This window comes from Monomorium pharaonis, chromosome 11 (assembly GCF_013373865.1).
Source record: "Monomorium pharaonis isolate MP-MQ-018 chromosome 11, ASM1337386v2, whole genome shotgun sequence".
In the NCBI taxonomy this organism is placed as follows: Eukaryota; Metazoa; Arthropoda; class Insecta; order Hymenoptera; family Formicidae; genus Monomorium; species Monomorium pharaonis.
The window spans coordinates 6044451-6072023 of NC_050477.1; the positions used below are offsets into that span (position 1 = coordinate 6044451).

Sequence of the window (27573 nt, forward strand, 5' to 3'; positions counted from 1 at the left end):
ACTAGTTTGTTTGAAATTAACTAATAAATATTACATTTTACCTTTTTTTTATTTTTTTTAAATTTATAAATCGAATATATATGTATATAAGGAAAAGATTCAGTCGAAACTTAAGAACGTACAGTTTAAGAAGATGCGCGATAGGTTGTCGCGTACCACTAGCTATTATAATTATCCTCTTTTGACCCTACGATTCGATTTTTCAATGGACGGGAATACTAGAGAACGCGCAAGAGGGAGCGGAAGAGGTCGTGACCGTGCGACGACACCGTTGTCTCTCTCTCTCTCTCTCTCTCTCTCTCTCTCTCTCTCTCTCTCTCTCTTTCTCTCTCTCTCCTCTTCGGCCAATCATCTTACAACCCGGACGAATGAGGAATCGGCACGTAAACGCCAACGGAATTATTCACCGCTAATGGGAAGATGAATGCCATGGATAAATTTGAGGCCGGGTACTACTACCCGGTCATTAGACGTTCGCTACGGATTACGTTGGAATAATCGAGTTTATTAGCAAGCGCGTTCTCCCTCTCTCTCTCTCCCCCCCTTTCTCTCTCTCTCTTCTCTTGCTGCCAACGTGATGCTTTTCCGAAATGCGAGTCATGTCTAATCGTAAATAACAAGGATCCATTTCTGTTAAATGTGCACAGTTCCGAAAATTTATTTCGAAAAGGACTTTATCAGAAAATGTCGACAACTTTTCAAGTACTGTTTGCAATTCCTGGATTGGTGTAGATAATTGAAATAAACTTTGCCGAGACGGTTTTATCGCGTAAAATTAGTGGTACCATTTTCAGGGACGTTAACGTGAAGCTCATATACGAAAAGACTTAAAGTGCGTCGAGTGTATAATGAATAACGGTACCCTATACGAACGATCGAACGACCCTTACGTATCTTCTCCCCTGTCACGTAACACACGAGTGGATGAACATCCCTATTATTTTCTACGAGATCGTCCGTGACCACCCCGATGGTCGTAGGCTCCCTTTTCGTGATGGCCCGTAATTTTTCGGCGAGGCAAGGCGCGCTCACTTGGTTCGACCCCTCGAGGGCTTCTGGGCGTAAAGCCGAATTAACATAAGAGAGTGTGTGCAAACACGGTGAGTTGGTGGTGCGAGGTGGAAGGCAGCGGGAGACATAGTCTGGAGGAGCGGGAGGAGGGAAGGGAGAAACGAACGGAAGGAGGAGGAGAGGGAACACGATGGGAACACGTGTCCCACACGGAGATAGTTAATTACTCGTTTGTGCCGCGTTGGGTCGGACTCATCTGGAAGAGAGAGAGAGAGAGAGAGACGGCGCGGCGCGGCGCGGCGCGACGCGCGGTTCGGGGCGCGAGTATCGCGCGGCACATGGACGGAGAAAGAAGACGTATTGAGCGAAACGGGAGAGAATACACGGGCGTGCGGATGGAAGAAAGAGACACGACGCGGCCGAGAGAATGAGACGGTGCATTCCTGTTTCATCGGACCGTTGAGACCCGTGCTTGTCACGGAGGTGGGGTGGGCGGTTGTGGTGGCTATGCTCGCTAAGGGGAAGACGAAAAACGAGGATGAGGTTAATGATATACACGCCGGCTACCGTATACTACCGTATACTCTCGAGTTCGTCCGCAGCTACCATCTCTTTTTCCGTCTTTTCCTTTTTCCCTCCCTCGCGTCGCTCTCTCACGCTCTCCCCTTTTCTCTCATAGATACGTTAAGACGTGTTGTATTTTACATACATAATTGAGATCATATCGTCGGAGTAATGTCGCTAGCATTTTCCAGTAAGACAACGACAGTAGACGCGCGTAAAAATTGATGTCTGTTTTGAAAAAAAAAAAGTGATAGCTCCATCGCTGAAAGAGTAACGGTTTTTTCTTCGGTATACCAAGGCGCTAAGAAATAGTGGAAAGATGGTTCCGTGACGCTTCGCGTAGAGTTCTGTTTCTCAGGTATCAGGCAGATAAAATAGAAGGATAAAGTCGGGTCGCAGTCGGGATCTACATTAGCTGTAGCTTGTTCGCCAGATAAAGGCTGGCTACGCTCTTAAAAACGCCTGGTCGCCCGTCGAGAGATAGCTTCGATAATGGCTCGACAACCCGGAGACACGAGGGAGACATTCTTTTCTCTTCCCCATTCCGCCGCTTCGCGTTTGTTTCATTTTTTTGACCCGTACCGGATCGTCGGAGAAACGAGTCCCGCGCGACAGCTCTCTCTCTCTCTCTCTCTCTCTCTCTCTTTCTTTATCGTATTGGCGTAAAGAACATAATACAAAAAAACTGAAAGTTTGGAGCACATGGAATCAAACGCAGTTGGATCATGAGTGGAACATTTTAGAGATGTTGCGTACGAGAACAAAAAAAAAGTTTATTTCTTACTCTTTTTCGCCAATCTTGTACAATGTATAAATACCTTTTGTTAATAAAACTCTCCTTTTATCCATTGATTTTTCTCTGCAATCTTCGCGTTCTTTATGAAACGTTTTATCTTCTCATTTCCGCCGAGAGAACCATCGACTGTCATTTTCAATTCGCCCGGCGGCACGCGTTATGACTCAGCACGATCGTGTATTTATGATCCGCAAAACGGATGGTCGGGGGCGCTCATGAGAGCCGCGCCGATTAGAATCGCAATTTAGATGCTCTCGAGAGATGTGGCCGCGTGCTCGGATTTCATTGCCTCGATGCACACTCCCTCGTCGCACGAGGGGGAGACAGACAACAACAAGGGGTGCCGCTCATTCTTCACCCTCCGCCTTCAGCTCTTCCCGGTTGTTGGCGTGGGTAACGAGATTATCGTGAAAGGGAGTGGTAAGAGAGTGGCGGTTGTCCTCGTCCTTAGAAATTTCATTTTGACGTTACTGGCGTACTGCTGTGATGCGCAGCGCGTCGTAAAAAAAGATGTAGGAAGGCGAGGGGGCGAGGGAGAGGAAAGAGCAGTGGTATCGGTCCCGGGAGATCGAAAGGGACGGCATTGTCGCCGGTGTGGAAAGCGAGAGAGGTCGATAGGCAGGTACGATCCCATCGGACCCCTCTCTTTTGCCTGACTCCCGCTTTGGCGTTCAGTTTGGCGGTAATTATAACATATTCCTTCGATCTCTCTCTCTCTCCCCTTAAGCCCGAGGGAAACGACCCCTCGTGTTACAGATTCCCTATTGAGTATCGCCACGACTCCCCCAAGGACCGTTGATGTTACGAAAGGCGCGATGTGCCATTGCGAGAGAAAGAAAAGAACATCATTCGACGATCGTCAAATTGCGATTAAAAGTTTATCGAGAAGATAGCATAATATTAAATTTGCGACATTAATTCATTATTTTCTTCCATTTCGCGTGTAGATTGCGAGATAATTGTTCCGTCGATGACATTGGATGAATGCTCTGCAGGCGTTGATGGAATCACTTTGTAAAAAAATTGGACAGAGTGAGGAGAGGAAAAGTAGAGAGAGAGAGAGAGAGAGAGAGAGAGAGAGAGAGAGAGAGAGGGAGGGAGAGGAAGTGTGTGATGAGCGAGATATGTACGCAAGGGTGAGCTGTTCCGTCGCGCCGGGAGGAGTAGCTCGTAAAAGGGCGTCACCGTGAACGCGCGGGGTAGGCAGGGGGTAGAGACGAGAGGGTGAGAACGGGGTTTATGACTGTAACAGATTAGGTGACCGAACTGCCAGGGTGGCTCCCGCCGTGCTTCCTATTATCGCCCGAGCTTTTGTAACGCCGTCGCTTTTGTCGATGCCCCCTGCTCTCGCTTCCACCGGCAACCAAGCGTACCAGACGGTGAAAAGGAGACGAAGAGATAGGAGAACGAGGAGAGTGAGTGAATGGTCGTTCCAGGGAGTTGGGAGAGACGATGGTAGCGAGCCACGACAGTTGGCCGATATTTGAGCTCCCTTTGTGTCGTTAAAGTACCACGCGCGGCTCATTCGCGCAGTTCGTCGGAGTTTTCTCGTCGCGCTTTTATCCAGCGTCGTAGTTTTTCTTCTCGCTCCGATCTCTTCCCTTCTCTCTCTTTCTCTTTCAACGAGATCGAGATCCATGGTCGAGGGTAGGAAGCGCGGAGAAAGAAAAGACATGAATTTCTCCCTACCCCCTTCCTCTCTCTCTCTCTCTTTCGTTTTCTCTTCCAGATTCAACCAGTAATTACCTGGTCTACTCGGGACGGCCGAATCATAGCTCTTGGGTCTTTGTTTGCCCGCGGCTTCTGTTCGCTTAATCTTTATTCCTACCGTTTTTCGTATGCTCTTTTTTTCCCCTCCAACGTTCTCTCCATCCGTCTGTTATCTCATGTTTCACCTCGAACCTGTCACGTCCGACATTTCTTTTTACGGCGCGCGACGTAGTATCCACAAAGTATACGGTACAGCAGCGGTTCTTAACCTTTTGACTTCTGTGTACACGCCCATTGAATCGTTATTACTGGAGATCCACAGAGCGTATCGCGCTGTTAGCGGCGCATACTCTCCCCTCTCGCCCCTTCCTCCTTCGCGTATTTTCTTTATCATTGCGTTGACAAATTTATCACTACATAAATGCAGTTATAATTTTACGATTTATTTTACATTCTCACTTTTCTTTTGCTGAAACGTGTAATGCGATTTCTTACACAATAGCGATCCAAGGGAATATCAACTCTGAGAGGGAGTGTGTGTGAGAGAGAGAGAGAGAGAGAGAGAGAGAGAACGGTCACTTTACATTCGCCAAACGGCGAAACGGAGTCTATAAACGTCAGAGTCTACATGTTATTAAGTTAAGTCTTCTGCGCACAGCGATCTCTGGCGCGCACAGCTGGTTGTCGTTGTCATCGTCGTCGTGATCGTGGTTACCGTGTCGTGTGCATGCGAGATGCCATGCAAAGCATTCGTGTAAATACATTCGTGCTTGAGAGAAAGAGAAAGAGATGAATAGAGAGAGAGAGAGAGAGAGAGAGAGACAGAGACCATCACGTATAGATATGAGAAGAGAGGGGGAGGAGCGTAGAGTAGCGTTTATTCATACATCTAGCGGCGTACCAGTGTGACGTTATTTCACGAGAACGCCGATCGTATCACCTTAATTGCTCGACGGGTTAAACTGCCGCGCGGTCGCCTCTTATCCGGCGATCTGCTCGAATGCCTGGTCTCTGGTCTGGTCTGGCCTGGCCTGTCTGTGTCGGGACCGGGACGGAGAATCGTGCGTACACGCGTCAGGTGTTTTCAGCTCGCGTCATCGTGGGCTGCGTTACGGACATACGTATAGCTATGGGCGGATTGACGTGCATAAAAGAACGCATTGTGAACATACTGCCAGCAGATAGGCGCCGACACCATTACACCATTACGCCTTCTCCCATGAAATAGCGTTTTGACACGATGGTTTTATTAGCCGCTCTACATACGCCAACTCCAAACTCGTTACCTTTCGCGAAATAAATTTATAAGTAAATGACCCGACACAAATTACATATATGATATAATTATACGCTAACTGTACAAAGGTCTCAATGCGTTGGAGCAAAATGTGTTCGCTTGTTTTGAAATTCTACTCTCGTTTCTGAACATTAAAGAATCTTCAGCTTCAGTGTTTTGTTTATTTCAAAGATGTTGTGTGCTTTTTCACGCGGAACGGGGCATAGTGGAATCTACCGTGACGTGTGCGTCGAGATCGCGCGAATTACACCGCGAGATCATCAGACAGCTATATAGATATAACGCTTCGGTAATAGTTAACGAGAGTAGAACAAAATGCATGCGCCGTGGCGGCGCACCGCAATTTCAGCATACCGAAGAATTACAAGCACGAGAATCGTCTCGTCTCGTTTCGTTTCGCGCGATGGAGAGACTCGCTTTCGCGCGCGATGCGCCGCGCGCTCGCGCGCTATCATTATTCTATGCATTATTTATGTCATTCCCCGTGTGCCGAGTACAATGTGGGTCTACGAATCAAAATGCATTGCTTATGCAAATAGCGGTCGTGCCCCGCAGTCTCGGGATGAATTCGCAGTCTGCTACGGGGAATAATCATAATGATCAATAAGATACAACCGCTCGTACGCTCGTTTCTCTCTCTCTCTCTCTCTCTCTCTCTCTCTCTCTCTCTCTCTCTCTCTCTCTCACTCACTCTACACCTCATGCAAATCTTGAGGCGTATTGTCTGGCGATATTAAGGGAATTGTTATCGCGTTGCATAATTTCGGTATTCGATCGTGCTCGGGTTTGCTTGAGCTCACTTGCTCGGCAATCAGTTGTATACCCAACATCGATTTCCGTATTGTTTTTCGCCTAATTTCCCCGTGAAAATGATAACGGAAAATTACGAAACTTATACTTTTTATGATTATTTTATGCGCGATATTACGACTGTTAGAGAAATTCCTATTGTGTACGGCGTTGAACCGTTATAAAGATAAATCGTATATTTTTACCTACTCTCTCTACCGCGTGCGATATTTCGATGATATTTCGCGACCAGCGGCTCTCTACGGGGAATAACGGAAGGTGGTAGAGAGAGGTTCGCTTATAGGGCGAACGCGGTCGGTTCTGGTCGTCGGGTGGTTTTGGAATCCGCGCCACGAGTCGGTGGTTTTGCGGTGCGGCGAAAACCGCCGACCCTCTCGAAGCTCTTCCCGACCGTTCTCCCTGTTTGCGTCGTCCTTTCGCGTAATCCCACCATGGTTTAGCGAGTTTCTCACGAGAGCCTCTAAGTAAAGCGGACGAGTGCGCACGTCCACCAACTCGAGAGACTACCGTCTCTTTGATCAGAGATAAGTGTATCGGGTGCTCCGATTGATACAGACAGATGTTTCTCTCGAACTTTAAAGTTAAAAAGAGATCGAGAGAAATATCATTATTTTCTAAAGGTAAAACAAGCGATCAATCTTTAAAGTTTTAGCTCATTAACGAGTTAGTGAATTGAAATAAAGCCAAATCTTTGATTGTTTTATGTGTAACTTTTATGTGAAGAACGAGAACAAATTTGAAATGTTGGAATGTTCAAGGGGTGCATATAGACAATATGTAAACGCGATATCTGATCGTTCGAGCGGCCCATTTCCAATTTCCATTTTAGATACGACCCTAATGTGGTGGGCACAATGCCCGTTTACCATAGCTCGAGATGAGCAAATGTTCTTGGCACTTGAGCGCGCGCGTGCCTCATGTTTGGTTACGGACTTGATCACAGGCGGGGACATCGTAGAGAGCAGTTAACCTGTCCGATAATACGTGCCGATAATCAGGCATCTAGTGGATGACGGACGGCGGGATCGATGGAGCTAACGTAATTAGACGCAGCGATACGCGCCACTTAAGCGTACTTGAGTGGCTGCAAACGCAACTGATTGGTCCAGTTGCTGTTAGCGTTAGAACATAATACGGCGTGTTCGACTTGTCGTCTCCTCTCTCTCTCTCTCTCTCTCTCTCTCTCTTCCCTCTTTGACCAGCAAAGAGACAGGGTGACCGTAAACGACGACGTCACCCCGTCGTCGGCTTTAACGAACGTCCATTGAGCAGCCTCCTCTCGCTCCATTGAGTTGTCCGCGATAATATACTGCGAAACGGTAATCCGGTATCTGCCGGGATGTATTAAATGTCGCGCGCGAGACTCGAAAACCAATAAAAGCGCGATCGTGCCGATCGTTGCGCTTTAATGCCAATTCTTGTTCGTCGTTATCCGGCCCCGGCTATCGTTTTCACGGGGGGGTTGTCGAGCCGATAACGCGCTATTTGAATACCACCGTTGGCGCGAGCGCGCGCAACGCGCGGTGCTATATTGCGATGGCTCTCGATCGCGCGGAATAAAAAGCGCGGCGTGGAAAGAGGGACCGAATGATGATGCGCGGGAGAGAGGAGGCTATCGGATAATTAAATCGGCCGCGGCACGTAAAGGACACTGATTGACGTGCGCGACGGCTACGTTCACTCATTATTATTCGTCGAAACGACATAATTCGCGCGCTTCGCTTTCCGACGGACGCTAACCGTGTCGCTCGGCGGGGCGCGAGAGAGAGAGAGAGAGAGAGAGAGTGTGTGTGTGTGTGTGTGTGTGTGTTGCTCTCCGGTCTCGCTCGTCGATCCGAAAGGCCATCACTATCGTCATTCCATTCGTTGAACGATGAATATTTCAAGAAAATATTGGCAAGATGTTGTTGTGCTTTCGACATTTGTAGTATCGGATACATCACATCAATTTTTTGTTGTCGAGTCCAGAAGCATTCTTTTCAATTTTTACATCACTTTCAATATTTCCATATTTATTAGGTAGATGTGTTTTGACACTATATCATGCAGTAAGAATAATTTACAACAATTATGCACGCGACGGTTCTCGATATAAATATATTTTACGAGTGGCGTAATGGTATATTTCGCGACGGACCGCGACATTCTTGCCGTTTCGATCGATTAACGGAGATCTGATAAACGGAGAGCTACCGGAAAATGCCAAGTAGCACGTCTGACGTTTGCCGTTCTGCTCCACGGGTGAAAGCTGATAAATTAATTGGATTGACCGTCGTGACTTGTCGCATACAAATCGGATCAGCGATTCCGTTGCGATCAGCTGTTCGCCAATTTGCATTAACTCCGCTCTTCCGTCCCTTAATACGGTAGGCGAGAGAATCTACTTGCATTACGTCGCATTTAAAAGTCACTTGTGAAAGATGACCGGCGTACGTACATACACGTACTTATGTGTTACTTGTGTACGTACGTCCGCAAATAACAAGCCGGTGAGAGATATACACAGCGTTGTCTGGCACGACGACGGCGTCGATCCCAAGGCTCGAGTCGTTTAAAGATATTGCACGCCTGCCGCGCAAATCCTCGGCGTAATTCGAACATATACACGTGCGATAATGCGTCGGGGAGAGAAGCCCTTTGCGAAGCCGTGAAGATTAATAAAATACGCTGCGGTGACTACGAGCACCTGCGAGACTTTCCGAGGACTATCATACGTATATGTTAAGATACGTCGATCTAAGCCACGTATCGTTCCTCTTATGAAATATTGTATTATTTGCTTTTCAATAAAACACTAGTTATAAAGGAGGTTCTAATAACGAGACTAATGACAAACTTTTAACAATGAGATTTAAAATAGAGATGTGCCAACTATTTCAAAATTTCGTATCTCAAAGTTTCGAATACGAATCCCGTGTATTGACAACCTTATCATACTTAAAGTTTTTTTTCACATAGAAATTTTTTTATTATCTATACATAAAAATTTTATGTAACGATAATTATGATGTTAATTAAAAGTAACGTTTCACCGATTTGATTCGATTCGTTTCGGCGTCAAAAGCTTTTGATTCGCGCATCTCTAATTTAAGGATTAATAAATCGCAAAGAAGAAAGTACCCAGCGTAGTTTCGCGAACGTCCACGCGTAATCCGTGATATTATACACGGTAGACTGAATCCGGTATTACGTGTGGACTCATTAGCGCAGTAACGCGCCCGAAAGTTGATCTTTATTTTACGAGTTTTGGCACGATTTTCATTACGTGATCGCGATCGCCGACGAATCGTTAGCGACCTTCCGCACGAAACACCACGATTTCGGCATTCCTCGGCCACCGCGGAATCTAGATCGTACGACAGAGGAGAACGATCCGGCGAGAGGAAGGGGGGGAAAGAGAGAAAGGGAGAGGGAACTATATTCCGGCTTTTACGAGGCCATAGTGGCGTATCCGTTTTGCGGGGTACGACGTGCAAAACGATCGATAACACGCTCGTAACGTTATTACCAACAGGTATACGGAGGCGGGTAGCACCGGTACTACCGGCAATAATGTGGCTTTTACGCTTGTGGACGCTGATACAGCAATCACCAAAGTCACTCGGCGTTTGCTATAGCACGCCGCTCCGCGACAAAAATAGCGTATTCTAAATATATCTAATTAATTCGTTTAAATATAATTAGGGAATGCAAATCTGATTAAGGATCATTTGTGACGTAATATACTACCGGTTTCAGTTATTACTAAAGTTGTTTCTATTCATTTAATTATAAGTTTAACTTTTAAGCTCGAGGCATAATAGCAATCACGAATACCAAATAACAATAGAGCTCGAAAATTTTCCTTTTTCGGATGAGAAACTAACTATTCAAAATGAGTTCAGCGCGTTATCCTATATTTATGTTTATTACATTGTGCTTCGTACGTACAACGCGATGGTTGGATGAAACCTGAATTAAGATGAGATACGTATGATAGAATTACTAAACCAATTAAACTTTAAGCCGGTTAATATTGTTTATGATTACACACTCAAGTTACGGAACAGTTCGTAATGTACTCGAAGATTATTACGCCGCCAGTCGTTCATTTATGAACACCCGCGAGCCTGGAAGAGTCATCAAAATAGTTTCAACAATATAGTTTCCATAGCGAAACACGCAGATACGTGTATATATTAAAATATTTGAAAAAAGCATTTGATTAAAGCGACACACGACGCAATTTTTCTGTTGCGCTCTAGCATCTAAGTAGCAACATTTTGTTCGATTCTGTGCATCGATTTTGCGTTGCCTGTGAGTTTGCGGAACGTCAGAGTATTTCGAATAAATCTCGGGGTCTTATAGGATTTAATGGCGTTAAGGGATTGCGGCGCATTGATACATTTAATGGCGTTTTTGTGTTTCAGGGTCCACCGCAGCCCGGGCAGCCATTCAAATTTTCGGTCGGCGAGTCCTGCGATCGTATCAAGGAGGAGTTCAACTTTTTGCAAGCCCAATACCACAGGTATCCTTCCTCCTTTCGTATTACAAACTTTCCTCCTCGTCGATTGCAGTCAATAGAAAATGTACACACTTTATTCAATGCGAATAAAGAAACGATCGGAATTTGTTACATCTGTCTTTTGGCAATTTGTATTATAATCACGCCGTGTATGTCTTCATTGTCTGCCGTCAACGATATTGATATTTGTATAATTTTCTTTCTATGAATTAATAATTACGAATTAATAAATTACAAATTTTAATTAAATTAAAGTAATAATAGAGTACCTTTGTGAAAGTCGACACATAAAATTTGTCCCAAAGCTTTTACGCGATTTTATCGACGTTTCTCGTTGTTAGACAAATTGTCGGATTCCTATTTCTCCTCGGCGAAAATACATATTTTCCCGCGGATAGTTGAGCGCGATGTAAACTCCATTCAGCGGTCAGTAGTTTGTCGAACGGAGTAAACGTTCGCGTCCGTGGACACCGTAGGGCCGTATCCATTAGGCGCTCGTGCAAATACCGCGTGGGCGTGCACGCGAAACGCACGAACCGATGTACGGACGTAGGCAGATAATTGTTTGTCCGACCGGAAGCTGTGCACACCCCAAGTATGCGCACGGTCTGGAGAAGGAGCGAAGACCAACCCCCCCCCCCCCTCCCTCCCTCCTCTTCCATTTGGATAGCGCGCTTGTGTGCGTTGCATGCGTGCACGTATCTGCGATCGCAGCAAAAAGGGGTTTTCTCAGAGATCGCGCATCACGTTCTTTGGCAGATTTGAATAAGCGAAAAGCTCACTGGCGCGTGACTAGTTTGTACGATCGTCGAGTTTACCTCATACTCATCGATACGTTAAATTCACCGCGTTCCGGGACCCGTAGAAAGAGCATTTATATCTCTCCCCCTTTTCTTTCTCTTCGCGAAAGTTAAATGTACAAGGTGCTGACAATAGGAGAAAAAAATAATGACAGCGATGCGACGACGCGACGCCCGGCTTAGTGTAAGCGAATCAATTCGATTTTGCGTTTAGAAACTGCTTGCAATGAAAACAACGTTCATAAATATCGCGGATTGAGATATTAATCACGCGGAAAACCAAAAATGTATCTATCCTACCGCGTGAAACACAGATCTATCGCGGCCACGTGTTAGTAGGCGCGCGCATTCAAGCGCGCAATGTGATTCCCGATAAATCGTCCCGTAAATCGTTGGCACGGCGTCAATCTGAAATAATTAATCGACTTTCTGACCGTACGAGTATTGCCGTTTGCGTAACGAGAGTTGCCGGTTGCACGAGCGTGATCGTTAATATCGTGCTAATTTATCGCCTTATAGGTGAAATTACGCCGCGCAACCTGTAGCGTTATTCGCCTTTCACGAATATTAAACTCCGCGTGCATTCGATCATTTCCTCGAGCCAAATTAAATCACTTATTCGCGTCCCATTACGAGACTTGCGGATTTCCCTCGTAAGGAGTAAAAAAGAGAAATAAATTTTTATAGAAACTCGAACATTATTATTGCGTTTTTGCGCTGAACTCGGCGACGAAATCGATATAAAATCGTTTTTACTCCGTTCGTTATCGTTACGAGTTTTTATGGCTTGTATCACGTCGATCCCTTCATTTTCTCTCGTTCGCGAGACATGGCACGCGTAATACCGTGCGCGTTTTTAACTTTACTGTCGCGACGAAGAACGGCGAGCGGAGGGACAATGGCTCCGACGATTTCGAGGGCTGGTGGATATTAATGCTCTGTTCTTGTTCTTCTTACACAGCCTTAAATTGGAGTGCGAGAAACTGGCCAGTGAAAAAATAGAGATACAGAGGCATTACGTGATGGTAAGCCGGGAAAAGGATAAAACTGTAGAAAGGGGCAGCGCGTTACTCACACATATACTTAGATATACACATACACACACGCACGCGCGCGCGCGCGCGCAAGCATACACGTGCATACAACGCCATACGAATCATCCTGCCGTTGTTTCCAGATTAAAATGCATTCGTTTTCGTCGCGCTCGAATTCGAGAGATATCGCTCGGTCGCGGTCGAGCTGTTTCAATTCTCGCGAAATTGCGAAGAATGTAAAAGAGAGGGAAATTATTAAAAAACCGATTTGATTTTGCTGAAATAAATTTTCGATATGCGCGGCTATAACGGTTTTATTATACGTGAGAGTGCAATTAAAAGGAAAATGGTACGGATCTTCAAAGTAATGTCAGAGGTATGATTCTAGACAGAGAAAAAGAGAGAGAGAGAGGGGGGGGAGGGGGAACTCGGAGAAATTATCGTTCAACGCGATCCGAGCATTGGCGGTCGCGCACCGAAAATACTGGGAGCATAGGGAGAAACACGAATCACAGAGAGACACGTTGCACCCTCCCTCTCTCTACACTCGTTATCGTAGGTATACAGTCATGGAGCAACGGCAGCGGCAACAGCAGTAACAGCAGCAGCAGCAGCAACAGCAGCAGCAGCAACAGCGGCGGCTAGCGCGATGCACTCGAGCGTTACAGGCACATACGAACGCATTCATTTGCCGCGGTACAAGCGGTTTTGTCGACCGCCGCCACCGCAAGATTATTTTCCTGCGCCCCCGGGGCGCCACGCTAAACAAAAATACGGCGCGGGCTTGTCGTCGTTAAAAAAGTTATCGCCAACGCGGACCGGAGGCCTTTGTCCCGCTCCGATGTCGCTGTCGGGTAACATGGTGGTCGACCGAGTGAATATTAATATGCGCTTTAACGCGTCGGGGAAAAGCGCGACGCGACAACGATTAACTCTTTTAATGAACTTGCGCACTGCCGCATCGATTCTCTCGTATTGATTTCGTATTATCTTTCTTTTCGAACGATTGGCAAACTGCTCGAAAACACATTTTCTGACGATTACACATGTATTTTTTTTTTCCAATAAAATGATTAATTATCGTTCTCGATGATGAACAGTTTTGTTGTTTAATATTTAACGAGAAGTAGTGCCTACCTAACGCGTTTGCGATTGTTTGTATTTGCATACGATTTCCTTGTTAATTGAACGCGATGTAAATTCCACGAATGCGTTTTTATGAATTATTCGCTCGCAATCGCGACGCTTCCAATATTCTCCACGGTCCACTTGGTAAACACGAAATTTACACACACACACACACACACATACACACAAACTCACGATGGCCAGTATATAACAATTATTATCAATGTTTGTTGCGGCTGCACTAATTGTGTGTTTTTAATGGCTTGGCTGTGCACCACCCCTTCGCAATGTCCCTCAATTTGGGGGAGTGATAGAAAGAACCGGTTCGGAAGGTTACAAAAAAAAAACACGTGCTAAAAAATCCGGGAGAGATTAACAAACGTCACACGAATGAACGACACGTTGTTTCGCACATGATAGCGCATCCCTCGTTCGACACGGAGCCCAAGTCACAGACCCTCGACTCGTTGATGACCCGATAATTTTGTTTAGCGGCGTTACTATTCCCTGTCGTTAGTCGAAACGCGCCATGAGACCCCTCCCCAATCAAATGCGAAAGAAAGAGCCCCTTCCTCTTTTTCATTTTGCCCCCACAGCTTTTGAATGTCGCCTGCACTTACTAATGTTTAGCTTACACGTGCGATTTCCTGCTTGTTCTGTCCAGTATTAAGTTGGAGCTGGAGAAACTCGCCCAGGAGAAGACGGAGATGCAGCGCCACTACGTGATGGTGAGTCTACACTAGCTTACGAAACCTATCGCAGGACCTATCGGTAATAATCGTATTAAATGTTAAATGACGCAACGCGACGCGTTTTTCTCATTTCTAAAAAAAGTCCTTGCGTTTATTTTTGCGCCCGTGTTCTTGAACCTTTGCTCTAGAAAATACTTCATAATTAGCTCACTCATCATTAAATTTTGGACTACGATGCAATGCTAAAATATATCGAAGCGTAAATTTTATGACGTTTAAATTACGCGCTAACAATGGCGTATGGCCCTTACGGTGGCCTTTCAATTCACATTCAATTCGATAATCTAGAGCTTATGTATCCTTTTGAATTTAAATTGAAATATATCTTAAATAGTGCGATTTGCGATAAAAAGAATATTTGTCTCACGATATAAGAGAACGGCGGAAGAATTTAGAGGCACGTCGTACACGTACCGCGCGTTGCTTCTTCACAGAACGCGGCTTCTCTTCTAGTTTTGTTTTTCGGCTTTGTCCCGCGAGAGTACATGTAGAGACGCCGCGAGAGTCTCGGCTTACTTTCGCCCGTAGATCTTCGTTATCGCGATACACCGTCGACCATGTGTATGCATCTTCATTAAGCCGCGTGAAGCGTAAAGAAGTGCGCACCGCTTTCTTCATGGGAGGTCGAAGGTCGCTGAGAGTACCGGTTTTAATTTTATGCCAGTTGTCCCGGTGAATCTGCATTTTTTTTTCCCCTCTATCCGTCTCGATGCGTCTTCGTATGAACGTGTAACGCGATAATTTTCAAGTTGTACAGCTTAGTACCCCTTAGTAAGAAGCGGTAAAAGAAGCATTAGGATTAGATCTAAATCGTTTTAGATTAAGGCACAGACGCGTGATCTAGGTGAGATTTGCAAAATTTACCGCAAAGGTAACGTCGTTGCTGCTAAACCGACTGGAAGTTTATTCGAGAAATCTTGATAGCGCTTGCGAATAGACCCGTAAGTTTGCGGTCTGCAGTTCGTTGCCCAAAGTTTGCGAAGCGTGCATTATAGGCCGACGATAATTTATAGGCCGTAGTCTGCGCGCTGCGGTCGATGCAAATAACTTGATATAAAATGCGCGGCGCTCGTTCTCGCGTGGACGTGGCACTTCCGCCGATTCACGCCGGCACGAAGATTAATCGCACGATCGTCTCACATGCATAGCGTGTATACGTCGTACGTACATAGAGAGAGGGAGGGAGGGAGAACGTGCTTATCTCGGTTTAGGCTTAGGTATGCGCGCTCCCTCGCACTCTCGATCGATCGATCGATGCTCGGCGTTTCGATTCCTTATTTGTTCCGCGCGCGTACATAACGATCGATCGGCCTGCGACTCACGCGTGTGACAGGTTTAAATGTACATATCATACTTTATTCCACTTTGGCGCGGGGGCGTTTATTGTTCTGCCAGTTGCGCGCGGTAACGAACGTCGGCGCGAAACATAGCGAAACCACGGAATGCACTTAATCAAATTTCGATCGGCGAGCACGAAAGCATATTTATTGCGCTATCGTCCTATCGCGCCGTTTTATCATTGATGATTGATTACCGACGTAACAAGAATTTATCGTAGTATCGGGTTTAGGTCGGTCGCTAGCAACAGGTACTCGCATACTCTCCCGGCGCTAAACACATCCCCGAGTATTGGAGCCATCGAGCGAGTCATCGATTCCTACGGGTGCAATCGTAGCGTGCGCGCGATGCGTCGCGCAGATGCTTCGTCGCCCTCATTGTCGATGAATTGCGCGAGCGCTGAATAAAGTATCACGTTGTCACGTCACGGTTTTGCCGCACGGTAATCGCCGCCGCCGCCGCCGCCGCGGTAGTTTGCTTTCCTGCAGCGGACAATGTCCGCTCCGACGTCGTTCTCCCCGCTGAATTACGATGGCTCTCCCGGATACCGCCGCGTTCGATCTACTCCATCGGGCTAACTCTCGTACCACGTAAAGCCGCGGTCATCTTGGTATATCTGTTCTATCCCTCGTCCCTCGAATTTTCCACGTGACGTCGCGCGGCGGCGGCAGCGTTTACTGCATAGCAGCCGACGAGAGAGTCTCCCGGGAGACTCGTTATCGATGGAGGCCATCGCGTATATCGCACGTTCGTGTTCGTGCGAGCTGTAGAATCTCCCCTGTACACGACATCGTTATACCACGACCAGGCCCTCCCCTCTGGCTGCGGGGCGTTACGCCTTTACGACTCTTTCATGTAATTGTCGAGCTCGTGAACTTTTACGAGCGGGAGAGAGCCCGGCCGCAAAGCACTTGGTTCGCCCTGCGCGTATCGCGTTTTGCGCTCGCGCGAATTGAACGTTAATTACGCGCGATACTATCGCCGCGGTCGAGGGAGGCTCTCAAATGTTTTTATTAAATATGAAAATTGTCTGACATGTAAGAAGTCGCGCTCGCGAAACGATTCATTCTCGTTTTATTCGTTACGTATATTCATTGATATACGTGTAACGTACGTCCAGGCTTGTCCGATTTGCTAAATCCTTTTGAATACGCGAATCTAAACACAAACTATTGCAATCGTAAACTGTAGCGTGTTCTTCATCAAATCGATTTGACCGCGGAATAACGAGGTTGCATCGAGGGCGAAATTTGCAAACCGTACACGATCAGAGGCATCGCCATCGCTTAAAGAATACGTTTTAGGAACGATTTTCATTGGGAGACGATGAAAAGCATGATAAGGGTCTTCTCTGTCTCTCTCTTTTCTCTCTCTCTCTCTCTCTCTCTCTCTTCTCTTTACGCGAAAAAGGACGAGCCAGCACGTTCGTGGGATAGATATCGATCGTGATCGATATCGTTCGGCTGCTTGTGAATTGAAAAGAGATTGCGCCATTCCAGAGTCCTCTTCGCGATTCAATCGGTCACGATTAGAGGCGACTATCCACCGAGTAAGTTTTCAGCTAATAATTTAAAATCCGAATCTTCTCTCGACTGTTTTTCGTATAAGAGAGAATTTTATACGAACCCAGATAAAGGCTCGATTTATTTTCGACTCCAAGAAAAGACGAGAATACAAAGGCGCGGCGAAATGCTTTCCTTTTAATCTTTGGCATAAAAAAAAAATTGCGCGAGGCAGCGCGTGTAGAATATCGATACTACGAAATATTCGTAATCACGGTGTATCGAGTTTACGTGACTTCACTCCATTATCGTACTGTCGCTTTCACAGTGTTCCTTCACTCGTATTAGACATCTCGACCGCGAGAGTGGCGTTTCCAGTCTCGTGATAATTAAGATCCTGATCTCCCGTCTCCGACGGTCTGGTTTCCCTTCCTCAGTGAAGTCTATTAATTAAAGACCAATTGCTTCGTTGGGACGGTCTCCGGTGGCGAGATCGATATTCGTGTACCTGTATTTCTTAACTTAATGTTTCTCTTTCTATCCGCGAATCCGTCAAAATGCACGAGCAAAAAGAGAGAAATCTTTCAAGCCATATTTTAACATTGCAGGCACTAAATTAAAAAAAGAACCGATTATTCATAATTAGTTGTTTGTTGGCAGAAAAACTCGGTGATAAAAAAAAACAGCGCGTCATTGGTAAATTTTTAATCGGTATATTCTTTCATTTTGTTGTCGACGTTTTAATAAAGTTGATGTATTTAAACATATAATTACATTTCACTATACGCTAACATAAGCTGCGAGCTTTCAGCGAAATTATTATTTTCGCAAGAACAGAGCCGATTGAAATATACATTTCGCGATTTATTGATAATGCTCGCGAGCGCGAATGTAATAAAAATATGGGCGGATTAATTTATATTTAAAAGCGGAGCGTGCGCGGGGCCAAATTTCTACATTTATATTTTCTATATATACATTGCAGCGTTCGCAATTTACAAAATAATCGTAATTTCGAAGATAAACCGCGCCGAATGAATATCGAATTATTAAAACAAACGGGTTTAATTAATCGCGGCCTGTCCGAAGCAGGTTCGTAAAATATTCAACCAGACGAATTTGCCCGCGTTTGAAGTATTAACGGTAATTCTACCGCATTGCGAAATAAATATTACTGGTGTCGTTAAAATCGTAACATGGGGAACATTGCGTTCGACGAAACGTTCGCGAGACAGTCTTCTTCGACCGCGTCTCGACGTGTCTATCGCGTTTATTACGTTACGTCGTCCCCCTCCCTCTCACCCCCTCGTATTCGCGAGAAAAAACTCTAAGCCGACTGTGTCGTAGCCGCACCGATATATTAAAACGCGGTTTAGTACGCGCTTTACGACCACCGGGCAATAAAGTCCGTTTCACAACGGTCGTTGATTCCGGCGGGAATAATGCGGCGACTATATTCAAGGCGCTCGTTAAAATCGCAAACTGCCGGATTTTCTCTCTTTTCCTCCTTGGCGATCGTCGTTACGCGCGTTACACCCCATCACCGCGTGCCGCGTCGTGGTATTGCGTCGGTCGGAATGCGCACTCGCGCGAGGAACGGAAACGCTCGAAACCTGTAACGTTTACGCGCTAAATATGTAAGCGCTATTTCGTCGCGAATCTTTACGAGCAGAAATCTCATGCGTGCGAAATGAGAACCGCTGTTCGGTAAGCGAATTAGTTAAAGCCAGTCCCGGTTGAGTCTTGTACACACGATGTAGAAACGATGTTACGAGAAACCGGTCTTTGGTCGACACGCATACGCACACGTGCACATACAAGCCTCTTCTCTTTCTTTCTCTTTCTCTCTCACTCACTCACTCACTTGGAGAGAAGGAGACGAGAGAGAGAGAGAGGGCCGCGCGCTCCTTTCTCATCCTCGTCTTCGTTTTTTCTCATTTTCTCGACGCGCTTATCCCTCTTACCGACTGACTGCGGTCTCGCATTACGGCTCAATTTGGTCCGCTTTTCGTAATCTCGTAATCTCATTTGATCGATATAATCTCAACCCCGCAATCGCGAAGCAGGCCCTTAAGGATCCTCCGCGAGGCGCTCTATCCGCACAGCCGTCATTACGGATTCAAGCAGCATCTTGGTCTGCGAAACTCGATAATTCGATTAATCTCACGGAGAGTGGCTTTGCGTTTTATTCGATGCGATATTTATACGCCAATTTCAATTATTTGCGCTCGGATCGTTATGTATAAAAATAACACGCCGAATATAATGCACGAATCTTGCTCTCCTCGCGACGAAAGATAAAATCGATGTTGCCTTTTTAGATGTATATGCGGCATTGCATTTGTGGCGCAAATTTAACTGAATTTTCTTAGCTCTCTCTGTGTGTGTGTGTGTGTGTGTGTGTGTGTGTGTGTGTGTGTGTGTGTGTGTGTGAGAGAGAGAGAGAGAGAGAGAGAGAATAAACGGAAATTTTACGTGGTAACGTCTTCGGGGTAGGATAAAATGACAAAGCCATAACGTAAATACGAAAATTGGATTTCGTGTGAGCAACCTTCCGGCAAAGTTCAGCTTTTGCATGAGAAAGTCGGCGTTACGCTGCTAGTTCACGCACGCATCACCTTACGCTTAACGTCGACGTGGCTTCGTTAACGAAACGCATATAACGATGTAGCTACGCAACACTACGCTTACACTAATTCCGTAGTAATATGATAATTTATGTGATTACGTTCTAATCTCTCTGTTTCATTTACTTTTGCAGTATTACGAGATGTCGTACGGGCTTAATGTGGAGATGCACAAACAGGTAAGAGATTCATTTTTTTCCGTAACGTTACTTAAACTACCTTGAAAATACGGTAAAGAACGATATCGTCATGATCGATACGCGCGACGTCAGTCACGCGGTGATTTATTAATCGCTCATTTGGCACGTTGCGCGGAGCTTTGGGCTTTAATCCAAAATTAAAGGGCCGAACACGAGGAGAAAGCCCCGATTACGGGGTGTTTGCGACCCTCCGGGATCTTAGCTATTGAATAAATATGTAAACAAGGTAATAACATGCAAATAGCAGCGCGGCCGGGGGTTTCCGCCGTTGCTTCTTGCGCAAAACCTTGCGCAATGAAAAAAGCAACTCAACTCGACTGGTGCACTTTTATTAACAACTACCGAGGTTACCGGGCTTTCAGAAAGCACTCGGTGCGAATTTCGGAATCCTTTTACTTCTTTCCCCGTTGCACGTACAAATCAAATAGTGTGTATTTGTATCTCTTTCTCTCGTGTGTAGCATATATCGTCAAATACGTCTACGTTTTATTTGGGAACAGAGATCCATTTCGAAAATCTCCATTACAAAGATTTCGTAATCGAGCTCCTTTTGCATCGTATCCATATTCATCGTACTCGAACGGACGATTTGAATTTTTATTTTCTCGCACATGCACCCATCGATGGCGACCATCGCAAAGCGTTAGTTTCGTCTTCTTTCGAAACGATCTCCCTGTACTTGTCTCTTTTTACGACGACGAGAGAAAGGTGGTGCCCGAAGTTGAATAATAATTTAGGGTCGACGTGGGTCGCGAGGAAAAAGGAGAAACGCGTTAATCGATCGGCAACGAGACTTCCATCTCTTAATTATAGGACGCGTCTGATTCAAGTCAAACGCCCCCGGGCAGGCTTGACGCGATCTTGTATAGAAATCCCGTCGGGGAATCGCATACTTCTGTCGTTGTTATCCGCTGAATGGATTTTCGATCCGCCGGAAGGTTCGCGGAAGGTCTGAGAAATATCTCGTTTTGAAACCGACGTACAAGTGAATTCGTCGAATTATCGACAAGCCGGCAATATCCGACGACGTAGCTCTCGAGTGTCCTAGAGGAGAGGAGGCATTCTGTACACGGTATCGAACAAGAATCTCGATCACGAATTCCGCAGAATAAATGGCGATTCCTCTTTCTTCGCCTCTACTTCGATATTCTCGCCCTTCATCGACGCTCCTCCATAATCTATCTTGAGCGTGGGCGTGCAGCGACGAGTAATGCTCACGTTTATTGAATATTTAGCAGCTGAGCCCGTTATTTCCTCCACCCGTCTTCTTTGTGTCCCGCCTATTCTTTCCGTCTCCTCTTCTTTTTCCGGCAGGATGCGCCCCTCAAATCATGAATAAGACCTCGCGCCTCGTTGTCGTCGGCCTCACGGTAGGCAGGTCTGCACGAAGCCAGTAGCGACGCAAGTCAGGTACTACCAGCTTGCTTATCTCTTTTTCTGAGCCCGAGTGATGGTGTCGACGCATTCACAAGTATCTTAGATATGACGCGACGCGACGCGACGAGATCGAACGGCAATTACGCGAGCGTAATCAAGTATTTTCTATTATTAAATTATTACTTTGATGAATTTCCACGTGTCATTTATTTGTACGTCACTCGTTTCATTTATTTAAAAATTGAGTAGAAGTAACATTTGGAAAAATATTGCCAAGTACAAGAAGAAGAAGAAGAAGAAGAAAATATATCAGTATATAAAAGAGAGCACGCGAATGGAAAAGAGAAGGTACGGGGATTCTGGGAGATCGAATGGCAATTTTTCAGTATGATCGAAACGTGAATTTCCGCCTGTAAGTCTCGTAGAAAAGTTACGTATTAAGGTTGAATGAAGAGCATAACTCTTTCAAGACTCCCTCCTTGCGGAGGCGGGACACTCGTGACACCACTGTCGAGGAACAAGCCACGAGATACACGTATATACGTATCTCGTGTGAAATGTGGTATCGGGGCGAATGGAATATAAATTCCGATAGGAAATCGCAATACGATCGTGTCGTATCCGCCGTTTTATGCCCCCCGATATCCTCGAGATAAGCACTCGGGACGGCAGCGGCGGCGGCGGTAGCGGGTAGCACTCTGAAATACGACGTGACGGTCTCGCGTACTTTCCTGGCTCGGAATGACGATTATTATCTGCTGTCACTTTTAATTCGGTTACGATTTATCGCTTCTGGTAGCCGGACGGCCGTGGACGGGATTTATTATTATCGGGCGGGCATTATCGCCGGGCGATTTACACGCTCGTACACGTGCGCGGTGTACGCGATCCGCCGCGCGCGTATCCGGTATCTCGTATTTATAAAATCGAAATGCCGCTGCCGTGCCGCACTCGTCGACACGCTCTCGCTCGTCCTGCCACGCGGTACCACTGGCGATTAATAGCCAGCAGTCCGCGCGTTTATGACGAGACCGGGGCGTTGTCGCGTTCGCGGGCGACGGACAATAAAACGAGAAAAAGCGCGGGAATGAATAATCGGATCCGGCGACGCGAAAGAGCAAAATATCGTGGGCGCCCGGGAATTATCGGGTGTGTTACATTAACGCCGACGACGCGGACCGGTTCGGCAAGTGTGACCACGCAGCGGACGGCCCTTCCCTCCCCCTCCCCCATTCTCCCTGGAGGTTATTAACGTCGCTAATTCTCGGCAATTACTGTCATCATCGTCAGCCATCTCTGACCGCAACCGAGCTGTTACGTTTTCCTGTTACACCTGTACTATAATCATTGTCAACCGGAATCACGCTTGCCGGATAGTTTATGGATATATCGCGCGCGGCTATACATATAAACTGCCATGTTGATCGAACAGTTCTTCGATCGGTCGTACGATACACGTGAATTAATGAGGGGTAATCGGTACTTTATAGTACATTGGGTATTATATAGATACGAATATAGTAATTTGTGGAGGATTGACTTACGTCGAGAGTGCTTATGGACTCGTGTATCTCGATGTCTTCGCGGCGATGTTGCCGCGAGTATCATTTTTCCCATTTGTTCCTCGCCGACGGGCCGTCGCGCGTCGAGGGAATCGAGAGAACGTTACGTCACGATACAGTACAGTTTGGTTTTGACCCGTTTCGTCGTACATCGTCGGCCAATGACCACGCGGTCGCGCGCGTTCCCCACGTTTTTATTTGCAGGAAGCGATGCGTATTGTAAACGCTTTCAGGCATTACTCTCGATTTTACTAACGCTATTACCGGCGATTCCGCAGCTGCACGTACGTGTCGGGGCAGTCGGAAAATTCACGCATGAAAAGTATGGGCGGCCACCACGAGTGATTCGATTTCGTTGTTTTGTTCGATTCGCTGGTTCGCGCTCCCCCTCGCGCGCGCACTCCATCCTCCCTTCTCTCTCCCCCTCCCCCTCCTCCCGGTGCTTGTCTCCCCCGGTTGTCTCTCCATATCCATCCCATATACAGTACGCTCATTATTCATTTATCGGTTTAACGAGCACGTCCGCGATAAAGCGTCGCGAAATATCGATATCGGATGGTCAATACCCGCTCGGCTCGCTCGGTCCCTTGTTTGGCGCGTGCTTCACCTTTCACTCGGCAAAACAAAAGATCGACCGATCGCGATTTCGTCCGGTCGATCTTTTGTATCCGAGACGCGTACCACGTTTTCCACCTCGTTATCGAAATAGCGACGACAGTCGAGAGTCGAGGAGATTGTGTCGTCGGCCGATTTCGAGATTTGTCGAACAAACGAAACGTTTAACGTCCGTAAAATTGTACGCCTCCATATTCTTTATCGAGGACGCTGGGCGTCGCGTTTGGGGTGGAGGGGGGGGGGGATACGCGACGCTCGAGGAATCTCGTTGGGCGCTTCATGAATAACTTCTCAAAAGCGTCCGGTAGCTCGTCATCCCTTGCTCGTGAGGGAGAAAGAGAGTGACTGCGCGAAATGTGTGCGCGGCCGTCGCTTTTTTTCCCGTTTTTATTGTGTCTGCAGTGCCACTGGTTTGATCGGTCGGGCCGCGCCAGGTGGAGGCGGAGGAGCAGATGGTGATTGAGAGGGAAGCGAGCGAGAGGCGGGAGGGCGGGGGACAAGGGAGGTAAAGGGAGAACGCGCGCGCGGCGGGGGTGGTCGTGGGCAGAAGGGAGAAAAAAGAGGGCGAGTCCGGGCCGTCGCAACGAGCGGAGGAACGAATGGGACGTTGGTGTCAGGCGGGGGGGAAAGGGGATAGAACAGGGTGCACGCCGGAAGGGGGAAACCCGGGAGCAGCCGCCGCCGCCGCCGCCGCCACCGCCACCGCCGCCGCCGTTGGGGGGGTGAACGGGTGGCGGTGGTTGACGGTGGCGGGGACGCGTTGGCGGTAGCTCGGTGTTGGTTCGACGAGGAGGAGGAGGAGGAGGGGGGGAGGGGGAGGGAAAAAGCGAAGAGCAAAATTTGCTATCGGAAAAATCGAGCTCTCCACGCCACCGCCGCCGACCTCTCCACACGCTGTGCTCCTCGCTTTTTCTCCCTCGACCTCGCCCAACCACGAGTCGCGATCCCTTCCGACCTCGCCACCAACCCTCTCCCGTTTGGGGGCCTCTAGCGTGAGAGGCGTGTATACGTGTCGCATCGGTGTGAGTTTGACACGCGTTCGTGTGTGCCGTGCGGCTTGGCGGAGAACGGTTCGCAATATGTGCACAATAAAATATACACAGAAATGTCTACTCTCGCTCGCACTCTCGTGTCTACATCCTCCTTTTCTCGGTGTCGCGGGAGCGCGCATCCCGCGGGGTGTACGGGCGTGCATGTATACGGTGTGCGCGCGTACACCGTATAACACCGTCGTGTGCTGGCACCGGGTATGTGCCTTTCAACGTAGGAATCCGCGATATCGACGGGGGTTCTCCATGTACCCGACATACACGTTCTCCATGCTCGCGATCTCTCAACACGATAAGTTCTTTCAACCGGCACCGAGGCTCACAAATCTCTTTTTCTCTTTTTTCCCTCCGCGCGTACAATACGTGCACCTTTTTCGCGACCCGTGGATAAAAAGAATGTTGCTCGAAGACGTTGCGATCTGCAGATGGTTTTATCCGCGGCAAATGGGCTTTGCCAGCACACGAGAGTGTCGCAGGAATCGAATCACGATTCTCTCTCTCTCTCTCTCTCTCTCTCTCTCTCTCTCTCTCTCTCTCGTGCGAAGCCGCGAGTAACTTACTCGAGTCGCTCCGCAGTGAGCTGGTCCAGTCTGACCCGTCTTATCGGTAACGAAATTTATTTCGCGTTTACAATGAGAATTTAGATCTCTACCCGCGATTCTCTTTTCTCCTTTCGCACGACGCACGACCTTAATCGCCGTTAACCAGCTTGTCTACGCGATACGAGTTACTCGCGCAAAAATTCGCGCACGTACTCGCGTCGGTAATATCCGGAAGTTATCACGATACAAGCGCGAGTACACGATACGCCGACCGCGGGCGGTCGTGAATTTTTATGACTCCTCTTTTCTCTCTTTCTCCCGTTTCGCGCTCACGTTGGATTCAAGGTTCTGGGAGCTCGAGCGAAACACGAGGAATACGCTTAATTCTCGCGTCTCCAAATGGGCACTTAAATTTCTCGCAATAAAACCCGCGGCGCTGCAGGGAATGGCCGGGCCGTTAACTCGTGGCAGCGGGGAAGGAAAGGGTTTAAGGGGTTCGGCTTCGTGGAGGAAAGGAGAGAGAGAGAGAGAGAGAGAAAAGAAAAGCGCTATCGAGATCTCTCGCGGGATTTAAGATCCACATAGACACTCTCGCGGCCATTCCCCCTTCTCCCGCAAAGAAGGATAAGGAGGCGTAACTACTTACTAGCCCTGTGTCGGTGGCGGCGGTTGGGATCGCTTTTATCACTCGTACATCTTTTACGACTGGTCCCCGCCGCCTCCACTCTCTCTTTCTCTCGCCGACCTTTCTCTTCTTCTCGCGCCTCTTCGCATCTTCCGCGGCATGTTTTCCATGCCCTCGCTGTTGTAAGCGCTGTATTTAAACCGCGAGTCGTAAAGTTTGTCCGACGCGTGTATATCGCGTCGTGTGCAGGTGCAGCGCGGTGGGTGGTCTCGTGAGAGGAAAGAGACGTGGCTCGCTTCCATTATCACCGTCGCAGGCTTTTAAGTGCCTTATCCTCGAGGCAGTTGCTATCTTTATTTAGGCCTCGTCGATGGACGCGTTGGCTGCGCGCGATAAGGCTTACGTTTCTCTCGTGTCGTCGTTGCGCGCTTTGATTGCGCGTATCGAAAGATATCGTACATCTCTGAAATCCTCGTTTGCCAACAAAGTAAACTATAACCAAGTTAAACATGTTTGGTAATCAAACATGTTTGATAATTAAACATGTTTGGTAATTAAACACGTTCGGTATTTACGTGGTACGTCCAAGCGTTCTTGATATCGTGTCCCGAGAGGTAACGTGAATAGTGCGCGAGATAAGAAGTTTCGCTGGCCAATGTTAGCTCGTACAAAAGGGGCGTATCGGTGTGCGAATCTAATTTGCGCTCGGGGGTATAGATTGGCGACACTTCCTTGCGGGTATGTTTACGTGCTCGCCCTACAGCTGAAGCGGCAGCTCCCGCTACACCCTCTTCCTTCGTCGGCTTTATGCAGCCGAGCCCCCAGCACTTTTATCGACGTTGGGGCGTTAACATTATGCCAGCTATCAACGAGAGGGTGGAACGAACACCCTCGAGCCCTCTTGTGTTTAGGAGTGTCGTTAAGAGATCGCTCCCTTTGCCTGCTCCACTGTACTCTATATATACATATATTAAGTATAGTAAAAAATATTGTGCTTGTTCTCGACAAGCTGAGGCCATTGAAGAGAATAGAATAAAAAGTGTCATTAAATCTGTTTTTTATTTCAACGAGCCGTGACAATTGTACATCGATCCTACATAGCATCTTAATTCTAATGAAAGAAATCGTTTTTATTTTTTGATTAATGCTGATACATATTCGATCAATTTCTCAGATTCGCTGACTTCAAGATCTAAATTTCGAATTCGCTTTCTTAGTATATAGGATTCCGTTTAGGTGTACAGTGTGCTTTATCTTCACGTAGTTTATTCATTCACCGTCGTGGTGTTTACGGCACGGCCGTGTTAAACCACGCGATTTTGGTATCTCTTGTATCCCGCGGAAAGAGTCGGGGGTCGAAGAGTGAGGGGAGATATAAAGGAAACTGGCGCGGTTAATCGCTGTATCATATGACTGAGTAATTGAGTCTGCGAATTGCCGGAGGCAGGTTCCACCGAGCTTCGCTCGGTCTTCATCTCGCAATTAGCGTTAAGTTAATTGTACTTCCTGCGCTAACCCCACGGTTGGACGGTTGGTAGGCGGGGAAGGAGGGAAGAAAGGTCTTGTTTTCCTCGGCATTTGCCGTGCCGGAGAATTACGAGGGTCGCCCGGCGACGATAATTTTCTTGGTGTTTCGGTGGGTGTGCCGGGGGCGGTCGTAAAGTCAAGTCGGCAATGCGGATTGCCGTCGACGTCGTCGTCGTCGTCGTCGTCGTCGTCGTCGTCGTCGT

General features: G+C 47.3%; 1 protein-coding gene across 6 annotated transcripts in view; it reads left to right on the plus strand.

The window, feature by feature from the left end:
• The window catches only part of LOC105836601 (protein groucho), a 69324-nt gene that overhangs the window by 6488 nt on the left and 35263 nt on the right, over positions 1-27573 (plus strand). For 3 of the 6 annotated variants that reach the window (XR_001139081.3, XM_012680751.3, XM_012680753.3), the window contains exons 2-4: positions 10598-10695; positions 14319-14382; positions 20008-20052. Coding sequence is in view for 5 of the 6 variants with exons in the window: in XM_012680751.3 (XP_012536205.1) it covers positions 10598-10695; positions 14319-14382; positions 20008-20052 (207 nt within the window). In the remaining variant the exon portion in view is untranslated. Of the gene's footprint in view, positions 1-10597; positions 10696-12453; positions 12518-14318; positions 14383-20007; positions 20053-27573 lie in introns of those variants that run through there. The other 3 variants (XM_012680752.3, XM_012680756.3, XM_012680755.3) reach the window with 2 other exon arrangements.